Source organism: Tamandua tetradactyla, chromosome 13, assembly GCF_023851605.1.
Source record: "Tamandua tetradactyla isolate mTamTet1 chromosome 13, mTamTet1.pri, whole genome shotgun sequence".
Lineage (NCBI taxonomy): Eukaryota > Metazoa > Chordata > Mammalia > Pilosa > Myrmecophagidae > Tamandua > Tamandua tetradactyla.
Genome location: NC_135339.1, coordinates 64,722,072 through 64,733,367, shown reverse-complemented (window position 1 = coordinate 64,733,367; position 11,296 = coordinate 64,722,072). Strand labels below are relative to the sequence as shown.

Genomic DNA, 11,296 nt, shown 5'->3' with positions numbered 1-11,296 from the left:
TGCAGGGAGTTTAGACTTTCATTCCAAGAGTGATAGGAAGTCATTGGAGGGTTGTAAACAGAGATGTGGAGTGATCCAATTTATATTTTTAAAAAATCACTCACGTTGCTGACTTGGGGACCATCTGTAGAGGGTGAGAGGGAAGGAGGACAGTTAAGTGGCTTCTGAGCTAGCCCAGACAAAGAAGATGATGGTGGTTTAGACTTTGGTGATAGCAGTGCAGGTGGTGAGAAGTGGTCGGACTGAGTTTATATTTTGAAAGCAGAGCAATAGATTTTATTTTATTTGATACAAACAGGCATCACCACATATACCTCAAAGGTTTGGCTTTGAGAGAGTGTATATAACCCACAAATCCCACCCACCATAACCCTTTCCTTTGAGTCTCTCCAAGACTGGCATGTCTGTCTCCTTTCCCCCTATTCCTCTCTGGGGTAAATACTGCCAGGCAAGGGGTTTCTATTAACTGCCTTCTGCTGAAGTGCCTGGACTCTGGCCCTTCTGCCCACTCAAAATCCCCAGAAGTTTGTAATTGTCTCACTGGAAAATGGAGCCCAGCATCTTTAAACCTTGGCCACTGGCCAGCCTACAAGTGAAGGATGTCCCAAGATGTCCTGGGAGAAACTGACCCTTGCCTATTAGCCTAAAAAGAGGTTCCAACCCCAGCTCCCTGGCGCCACTCAGACCAGGGTCAGATCATCAACATCCCAGTCTTTCTCCTCTCACTCACTGCAGGGACGGCTCTGGGTGGGAGAGCAGGACAAGGCTTGGACCCCATCTGGCCAAGTTTTCAGAGAGAAGAAATTAGGGGAACCCCTCTAAAGAAGGAAGGACGAGTTTTCAATTATAGCTGTACCTTCTCCTTCCCCAAGAGCTTTGTTAATCCAATGGTGGTGGGCCATTCCCTACCATCTCCCCAACTCGGTCCTGGTCTTCACTGGTCAGTGACCCTGTTATCTTGCCAACAGCCCATAGGAGAGTGTGTGGACAGTTGTGGCTGACCCCTGGCCCCATCAACAGCAACCTGGGAGAGTTGCTGACACAATAATGAACTAATAAGAAAGGGTTAAATTGGAGGTTGTTCCCTTCCCCCCTCACAGGTGCCTTTGCCCCCATCAACCAGTTGCTGGACTATCAGTCCAAAGCACAGAGGAGTGGAATAGGTTGGACATGAGTTATTTCAAATTTGTGCACAGAACTTAGAAGGCATTTTGCAAATCAGTGATGAACAGGGGAACAGTTAGTAGCCTGGACCCTCTGTAGAAATGGTTGAGTTTAACTGGGATGGAAAACATCCAACAATAGACCAGAACAATGAATGGTAGGGAAATTAGAGCCTAGCACTTCACTTTGAAGAAGGGAAACAGAGGGATTTACCCGAAGTCTCACAGCTACTTAGAAGCAGGGTTGGGACCAGAATCCAAGGTTCCAGTGATGCAGGATGAGGAGTCAGCCATGCTTTCCCTCTTGACCCCTGTGGTGACACAGAAGGACTCTCCAGGTATCTGGCCTGGGAGAGAACAAAGCCAAATGGCCTTTAGATAAATGGCCTCATGAACTCTGACTCCTGCCCAAATTCTGTTCTTCCCCTGCCTGGAAGGCCTTTTCCCCACTGATCTAAATCCTCCCCTCGAAGCTCAGCAAGCACATCCTCCAGGACTGTCTCAGGACTCCCAGCCCACCGTGATTATCCCCTTTCAGCACTCAGCTTCTGTTCCTTGGTACTGAACCCCAAGATCTGAGCATGTGTCTGGGCTTCAAGAGTGTGGCACCCCCACCCTCACCCCACAAGGATACTGTCCACTCCTACATCTCTGGGGTTCAAGGGTGGGTCCTCTCATGTTCTTTATTCAGGCCATTAGCAACTGACAAGTAGAAGGTTAGACACACAGGACTGATTCAAATGCTCCAAATCGCATGGTTAGATGGCCCTGTGGTAAATAAGTAAGTTCCATCTGTTTACACCGAAGGCAGCCCAGATCTCTGGCAAAGCTGGAAGGTCTTTGCCAAGATGTTACAATTGCCTCTCTAGCCTCAGGCTGCTCCTAATCAGTAGCGTGATAGTAAATGTTTAATAATGAGCTGGGGGGGGGGGGGGCGGGAAACACCCTTGATTTGTGTGTCTGCAATTTCTATGGGATACTCCAACCATGATCAATTTCAAGTTACCAAAGTGATGTCACTAAATACAGAGCTGGAAAAAGATGTGAAGTAACATTATGTTTATATTATATAGTAAATATCACCATATAGTATATCTACCATATAAATATATACATATATATATACACACACACACACACACACATACACACATGTAAATAACATCAAGGGCCCAGATAATAGTAACATGTAAAATAGGAAATGAATTTGAGTATTTATTACCTTTATTTTTAATATAATTTAATTGTATGTTAATAATTTTTAGTAATGGCTGTGTTTAATAACCAGCTCACAAGAAAATTTAATAATTTAAGATTAAATTTAATCTTACCACTTGTAAGAGCTGACCCTCTCAGGAGATGGGGCTGCTTCTGTCCTTCAGAAACGTGGTTCTCCCGTGTCTCTTCTCTATGGGGGAAGGTAAGCCCTTCACTAGGAACCTTGGCGTGGGGTGGTGTTGGGTAAGCGGGTGTGGGTGAGAGTGGGTGAATGTTCTGGATGGTTCCAGAAGCAAGTTAAGAGCTTCTCTTCAACCAGACACCTCAGTATTGGCATTATCTCTAGGAGATAGCAATCCAGTCACAGAGGCAGTAGGTGGGGTAGGAAGATCCTGGGTTCTGGTCCTCTGGCTCCCCAGTTTCCTAGCCCTGAGATCTCAGGCCCATTGCTAACTTCCTGAATTGCAGCTTCTTTATCTGTGAAGTATGGATCGTTCACCACCTGCGCTGCTGTTGTCTGAGTTGCTGGTGATGATGAAAGACTCGAAAAGCGCGTGGGCTGGCAAGTCCCACTTCTGCGGGTGGCACAGAGGACAATGGGTATGCTCCAGGGCCGAATTCTCCTAGTGTTGTCATTTATAGACGGAGTGACCTCGGGCAGCTCATTTGGTCTTCTTATCCGTCTTTTTCTCGTCTGTAATATGGGGGGCTGAGGTATTGCAGAAACAGATCTTGGAGGGTTGCTGTGAGGATTAAATATAAACCTATGTAACATGTTTAGCGTCTCAAATATTGGCTTTATTTTCCTTGCCTATATCCAACTAAACAAAACAAGTCCTTCTCTAAGTTCTATACAAACCTCCCGAAGGCAACCAGCTGAGGTGGGGGAGGAGGGAGGGAGACCATGTGTGTAGTGTATGTGTGTGTGTGTGTGTGTGTGTATGCACGTGCGCCCCAGGGTGGGCCCTTCGGAAGCCCACCCACAGCCCCAGCTGACCCAGCAGGCCCTGGCCTGCTGCCCCATTCCTCCAGCTCCTGAGAGCCAGGGCAGGCTGACAGCTGGGAAGTGGGTGGAGAGCCCAAAGACAAACTCTTTCCATGGCTCCAACACAGGGAGTGTTTTGTAACATTTTCCAGTGGGATTGGGTTTCTTGAGACATCTTGGTGAGAAAACATAAAATAGAAGGAATATTAAATTGTAGCAAGAGGCACTCTTATGCAGAGTGAGAAGAAATTTTAGATTAAAAAAATCCTCCTCTCACAAACCACTGAAAGCTCTGTTTTCTTCTCCTCTGAGCAAGAGCAAAACATACTTTTAAGGAAAAGATATGAAGAACATCCAAATAGCTCTAACTCCTGAGAATTCTACCATGTTTCCAGGTGCCTGCGCTCTCCTGCTTAATAATGGTCTAGAGACTTGTGCAGCGAGGCCACAGCAGCCCTGAGGGGCTCTTGGAAGTGAAGCCTGGCTGCACACGGGGGACCCTGGGGTGCTTAGGACATAGGCAAGGGGGAAAAAGTGGCTCTTGAGGAAACGGTGTCTGGTTCTTTTTTCACCATGTCAATTCCCTACTCAATACACCTTCCTCTAGTTCCCTATCACCTTTGAAAAGAAGTCTGAATTTCTTCAAATGGCTCGTGGGTGCCAACATTATAACTCACAGTATGGCCTACAAGTTAAGTGTGTGGGCTTTGGGAACAGTGGATCGGGTTCAAAACCTGACTCTACCACTTTGTTGGCTGTGTGATCTTGGACAGGTTAACTGAGTCCTCTGAATGCCTCAACCCTATTAATAACAGGGACAATGACAGATCACACATTCAAGGCCACTTCTGAGGCAGAGAGAATGTAGGTAAGATGCTTAGACAAGACTTGGCATGTGTAAGACATCAATAAATAGAATAAAGACAAATTAAAATCTTTTTATTACAGCTTACCTCTCCAGCTTCATCTCCTGCCACTTCCCAGAATGCACTTATCTAGAAAGATTAAATTGCTTGCAGTTTTAGACACAACACATATACTCTCTGATTTCAGGCCTTCCATGCTTTTTTTGTGCTTTTCAGGATCTGGTATGTAATAGGCACTTGAGACTCTGCAGAATGAATGTTTGCCTAGAATTTGCCTAGAACTCCCTTTGCACCTTTCCCCTGGCAAGTTCAGTTTAGAGGTACCTCCAGGAAGCCTGCCCTGCCTGAAACTCAGGTTCAGGTTAATTTTTCCTTCATAGAATCCTATGCACATATACTTCTTGGCTTTGGGGTACTAAAGCCAAGTACTATGTGTTACCTAAACTGTTTTGTGCCTCTCCTCCTCTGTAGACTGTGAGCTTTTCTAAAGAGGAGCCAGGTCTAAGTCATATTTGCATTCCCAATGCCTGGCACATGGTAGGTGCTCAATAAATGCTCAGCTCTCAAATGAGGCGTCACTTGCCTCTGTATCCCAAATACCTCCCAAGACCTACAGCCTTTCCCATCAGGTTCAACAAGAAGACAGCCAATACTCAGCCAAATCCATTTCCCTATCCTTCTCTTGGGTTAAATCTGGATTTTCCCCCCAGCTGAATGAAGAAACCAGAAAACAAAGTTTCCTGCAATTCTAATTCATCAGTTACTTGGTTTTGGCTTCAGAACACTGGTCCCATCTCCACCTAAACCCAGTCACTGGGGCAAGAAGATAGCCAATGTCATATCTCATTAGGGAAATGAAAAACTTGGGAATCCAAGAGTCAGGGGTACAGTTAGGGGGGCCTGACACACCTGGGTATCAAGGATATTTGCACAAACTTGACAACCAGCCCATGGGAGTTGCAACAGTTTGTTTTCTTGCCACTTAGATATTAGCTTAAAAGGAAAGACGGCAGTAATGACGTACGCCTCTAGGTCTTTCCCATGGTATTAGAACTGTCACTAAAAGTATTAGATGCTATTATGGCTCCACTGGGATAGCCTGGAACCCACCAGTTTAGAAGTAGGCAGCAACCTACTTCCAAATAGAGTCACTGGAGGGTCAGAACAGGCAAGCCCAGACACTAAGGAGAACAAGGCTCACTGCCAGCATCTCCCAGCCTGGTCCATCAGTGTGCCCAACACTTGGGGAGGCAGGGACCCCTTCTGGGAGGAGAGGGGTTAGCAGGATAGCCATCTTGCTTTGCCTACCTGTAGGTATCCCAAAGACAAGTCTTGCTGGGTAGGGGGGTCTCCCTTCCTGGGCAGAAGTAGCAGGCTGTTCCATTCCATGGTCTTTGAGCTTGGACTTACAGCTGACTAGGAGGCACTAAGTTTTAAGAGGACGACCTTAAGCAGAGGGTAAAATGAACAGAGGAAAACTTGTAGGAAAAAAATCATTGGTCCACAACAGCAGATGGCAGCACACTGGTGGCTTCCCCCTACTTATAAATCAGTTCTGAGGGTCCTTGCTTGACATTCAAGACCTCAATCTACCTCCTACTACTTCTCAACATTCTTTAAATCTGCACCACTCACTTGGGTCATATGAACCTACCTTATTATACTATTAACTTTTTCATAAGGGAATGTTTTGTCTTCCTAACTATAACTTCTGGAGGCCAAGGACCTTGTCTTATGTATTTCTTTTGCATTACACTTAGCATCTAGCAGTGTTGGGCCCAAGGTGGGTAGCTCAATACATATTTTGTGTATTAAATCTCACGGCTAAGCAGCCATGCACATTCTGTCTGATAAAAAAAAAAAAAAAAAAAACAGGTCTCTTGGGAGTGCTGGCTTCCTTTAAAATGTCATGTTTTAGCTGTTTCTGCTTTTTTTGGGTCAGATTTTAACCCGTTTGTGAGAGTTTACAAATTGTTCCAAACGTAAGAAAGATACCCTTGACAGACTTAGAAGATCTAAGGGAAAATTCCTTGGGACAAAGTGTGGACTCAGCAGCAGCATTATCCAGCCTGTCCTCAGGTACTGCAGTTTCTGTCTGGTTAAGGAACCCTCTTCCTCAACTGCTAGGTGACTCTTCTCAGTCTTGGAGTAGAGAAGGAAAAACCACTTGGGGTGCAAGTCCCTTATGTCCGAGGAAGAAGGAGCAATGAACATAGTATTACAAGAAAAAAGAACAGAAGGATTTTGGGGATGGATTTTTATTTGGGCTTCTCACAGTGGTTAGAGCCACTCTGTCTTTAGAACAATCACAGCACAGGAAATGCGTCATTGAGACTGCCCAGAAAAGTCTGACCAGCTGAATCTTATTGCTTAAAATACACATATTCACAATAACTGACAAATGGTGATGTGCCTCACACAGGAATGTGTTAGCATTTACAAATCTTCCAACTGTAGCACCAAACCCTCCACCAACCCCTTCCTTCTCATTCGCCTGTAATACCAGACTCAACCAAGTCCCCTGGCCCCCTGACTCTTCCGTCAGCTCCTATATCCATCTCTCTCACCAAGCAGGTTATCTCCCTGCTGCAGGGGCCACTGGAATCAAGCCCAGTTCCATCAGTTGCATTTTCTTTTACTATCTCTAGGGTAAGACGCTGCAGAGAACCCAACAGTTAACACTCAGACAAATTCCCTTCTCTCACTGGGGGAGGAAACTTTGAGAGGGCCAAAGTTTATCCATTTGATCAGTTAACTGAGTGAAGGATTCGTTTTGGTAAACTCGTGCTCCTTTGAGACACTTCAGTGAGTTGTTTGGGATTAAGGAAGAAAACAAAAAAAAAAGGTGGAAAGAAAGGCATCTGAAGGCTGATGACGTGCTCTCACCCCACTCTGGCCACACACCAGCTTGCGGGTTGGACCTCAGCAGACGGAGGTAAGCCCTGTGGTACCTGCCAAGCCTTCCTGGCAATTCGGGGCAGGGCTGACGTCTGGGCAACAGCTAGTTTGAGCTTGTCAATGAAGAGCCAATCATGCTTCTGTCTGAAATTCCACCTTCATCTTCTGTCCCAAGTGGCTGGGGATACCACCGGGGACTGGTGCTGAGGGCAGGAGCAGCTGAGGCGGCAGATGTGTTCAGAGCACGTTTCCATTTACAGGGGCTGGAACACAGGCCTCTGGGTGTCCATGGAAAAGTGTGCAAATTGCAGTGATGGGTAGAGTAAAACCTCTACTTAGAGCACAGAATCTCTGGCAAACACAGGAGACTATGGTTGACAGTGCTGCTGAATACACCCGAGTACACAGTCAGACATTTGCTTAGTAAACAGTAAATGCGTAAAATAAATTACCTTGAGAGGGCCATTATTTGCTCCAAACGTGGCTAACGTGAGCAGAATGGCTGCTTCAAAGTATATTCACAGGAAAACAGGGCTTGGGGTTCACACACAATAGACAGACAAATTATCCAAAAAATCATTGTACTGGGCTTCACTTTGTTCAACACAGATTTTGGTTTCGTGGAATCTAAACGCAGATACACAGATACGTGTTTGCCTCACAGCCTCGGATTTGTCTATTTTGTGTATATTTTTTTCTCTCTTACTGTAACGTCAATGCCTAGTCTGAATATTGTCGTGCAAGAGTGGGGGAAGAACAAAACTCTACATATCAGCGGGGCTTGGACAGGGAATGTTAGTTTCAGCCATTTGCTTTCTCCATTCAGATTATTTCTACCAAAGCTCAACTGCTTATCTAAAGCCAAACTAAGGAGACAAGGATCCTGTGGTCCTTCAGGATGGCTGTCTTCACCCCCACCCCCTCCTGGGTCACTGAGACTCTTTACACAGGCACAGGAAAATGAATTACCCTATTTAAAAAAGGGAGGGGTGAGGACAGGGAAAGGGCAGGAAAACCACAGATAACCAAGGTATTTATTCCAAGTGGTCAGTTTAAAAAAATAAAATTTACTCAAAATTAGAGAGAAAATACTGTGTGAAAGACAGGCTATGGGGCTGCCCTTTCTCAGGACCCACAGCCTCCTCTATAGGTTTGTTCACATAAAACAGTGAAGCATGAAGGCTGGAAGGCCATGTACTTGGAACCGGGGAGGGCACTGGGCACCTGTGGGCCCAGGAAAAAGGGAGGAGAGGCAGAAGCAGCTCCTTCATCCACCCTCATGCTTCAGGGTCTCCTCCTCACCCTCAGAAGTTCCAAAGATAGACCCCACCCAAGCCTTCACACCAAACATCTTCTCTGGCTCAACTGCAGCCAGGCTCTCTGAAGGCCAATTGGGGAAAGAACCTCAATCTCCTCTTTTTCAGAACACAATTCTTGCCTATCCACCAGTAAGGTTCTTGTTTTTAGCTTGAGTTTGTCATTTGTTTTTAAAAGAAAAGCCAGAGAAGGCAGTATAAAACCCTCCACGCCAGAACCAGTCTGCAGCCAACCAGAGCCTGCTGGGAAGAGGCCCCTCAAGGATGCACAGTAGTGCATCGGTTTTGTCACCGGGAATTTGGGAGATCAACAAGCCCCCTGCAAACCTACCACACAACTGCCACCAGCTTTCAACCTCCTAGAGGATTAATCCAGTTCCAGCTCTGCAGACACTGGCAAGGGTGATAATTCCTGGGCCTCTGTGGCTTCCTTCTTCACCCAGGATTGAGACCTGCTGCTTTTCTTGGACTGAGACACAACAAGGTTTTCTTCAACTAAAATCAGAGAAAAATTCCACTCCATCACCAAGAATCATCTCAGGACAGTTCCAGCCCCTTCCTTGAGGGTTTTTAAAACGCACATCTCTTTGACCCAGGCAGGTAGCCGAGACATGAGACAAGAAGAAAAAAGGGATAGGAGTGGGGTATGAGGAATGAGTCACAGAACCAACTTCTCAGCCCTCCACAACACTGTGCTTTTGTTGGGGGAGAGACACCCACACCCCAAACTGTACCTGGAGATGCAGGAAAATGCAGGAGGGGAAAAAAAATGAAGTGGCTATACCACTTTCTCTGAAAGTCGTTTAATGCTTTTCTCGTGGTTCTCCCCTACCCTGGTTGTTACGCCAAGTTCTTGGGTGCAGGCAGGGCCTGCTCTAGCTGGGAGAGCTGCTGCTCTGGGAGTTTGGGGAGTCCTGCTCATTGATGGTTTTCAGCAGCAGGCAGGTGGGTGGCCGTGGAGAGTGGGGGTGCCCAGGCTCTTGGACCTGTTCCTCGCAGGGCTGGCAGAGCCCTTCCTCCTCATCACCAGGGGGCCGCACATGGCAGCTGTCGCAGAAGTCCAGGGGCCCATCCAGAGAGTCATCGATGAGTGTGCTGAACTCTTTGAGGTTGTCGTCATGGTGACCCCGGTTACACACACACACCTCAATGCCTGAGTCCCCTGTGAAGCGGCGATGTCTGCCAGGAGTCTTGTCTTTGCTGTCGGGTAGGGTACTCCCGTGATCAGAGCTGTAATCTTTCAGTAGCTCCTCCTTACATTCTGAATCCTTGTCCAGAAAAGACCCCGGGTCCAGCTCCCCCAGGCCAGCTATGGAGCCACTGGGCTCTATTCCTGGGGCTTTGGTGGCTGCTCGGTCAGCGGGCACGTCAGAGGGCTCAGGGTCAGCAATGACGCTCGGGGGTCTCGTACTGCTTCTGCTGGGCCCAGACAAGGGGCTACTCTGTGCCCCCTGGGGGCCCCTGGTGGGATGGGCCCCTGGGGGGCTGCCGCCTGCAGGACCACACTGTGGAGGCAGCTGCTGCTGTAGCTGGAAGGCACTGTATGGTGGGGGAGGAGTTGGAGGTCGGTTCACCACTTCCTCATAAGGAGGTAGTAAATAGTTTGGCAAAAACCCTAAAATGGGGAGGTAGGGAGGAGAAATTACTGCACTGGCAATTGCTCTAGGACAGATAGCAAAGCTCACACTAAACACAGGCCCTGTCTCTTCCCACCCCCCAAAACACCTAGTAGGGCCTACAGCTCTCAGATGTGGGAAGGGGAGAGGGCTGTGAACAATTTTGCAGAGAAAGAGGACAAGATTGGGAGTGACCTAATCAAGAGTCTTGAAATCAGAGAGTCTTTAAACTGCTTCAGAAACAAGGACTTCCTGCCTGTCTAGGATTTAAGGCAGAGGGTTAGGCAAATGTGGTGTTTGGCCAAGAAATAATTTCTGCATAGAACAGACCTGTTTCCACATGCACACAGTTTCATCATGTTTTTCCTAAATTTCATAGCGCTCAGGATCAAGGATCGTAATTTAAGACTTCCTGACCACCTTTTCCCTTCCCCCATCCCTTCCAGATGGACCATGGAAGGTCAGAAATCTCTTTTCTGTTTCTCACTCCAGGGTGGCTAGAGATGGTTTGGAAAGACAAAACAAACCCCACCTGGACTCAAATCAAGAGCAGGCGGTTACTCAGCTAAGAGTGAGGGGCCTCAGTCATCCAGGCTTGTTAAGAATATGCCAGGTGAGTTATCTTTTGAATGTATCTATGTATCTTTTGAATGCCTCAAGGCATTCAAGATCTATTTATGATATATTATTAGCTTTTATCGAGCACTTACTATATGCCAGGCATTGTGCTAAGTATTCAATTCCTACTAGAGATGGAATTCAAACAATTATGGCCCAAATTTCACTTTGTAAAACACACTGCAGAATGTTGTGGACAAACTGCACAGTTGGGCCTCCATTTGCCATTTGAGAGGACATGAGTAAGGATAAGTCAGGTGAGTACTCTTCAGTGAGTCACCAAGTTTCCTGGTGCTCTGGAATTTGTAATATTACCACCCACACCTGTCCCTTCCACAGCAACCTAAGCTCAGGTCTAGCAAATGGCAGTAAGTGAAATGGGAAGAATTCAGGCCCCTGAGCCCCAAATCTCGATTCGCTCACATTATGCACCATCTGAATACCTGCCTTTAATCTGCTAAGGGAGGAGTGACTTGGCCAGAAGCCAGCCACTGAGGGACTCAGGGAGCTACATGCAAAGCACCTGCTCCTCTGTACTAAAGGTAAGTTGTTCCTTGTTCCTGTACTTGCAAGACCCTGCTCTGTGCTGGGCAAGGGGGAGCAACCCCCTAGGCCC

The 11,296-nt window shown here is 47.0% G+C and overlaps 1 protein-coding gene across 3 annotated transcripts in view; it reads right to left on the bottom strand.

Moving 5' to 3' along the window:
* Positions 1-6,474: 6,474 nt before the first annotated feature.
* WBP1L (WW domain binding protein 1 like) overlaps positions 6,475-11,296 on the bottom strand; it is an 81,678-nt gene continuing 76,856 nt past the window's right edge. For all 3 annotated transcript variants that reach the window (XM_077125887.1, XM_077125889.1, XM_077125888.1), the window contains exon 4: positions 6,475-10,061. In XM_077125887.1, coding sequence (XP_076982002.1) covers positions 9,322-10,061 — 740 coding nt within the window. In that variant the 3' untranslated portion in view covers positions 6,475-9,321. The remainder of the gene's footprint in view (positions 10,062-11,296) is intronic.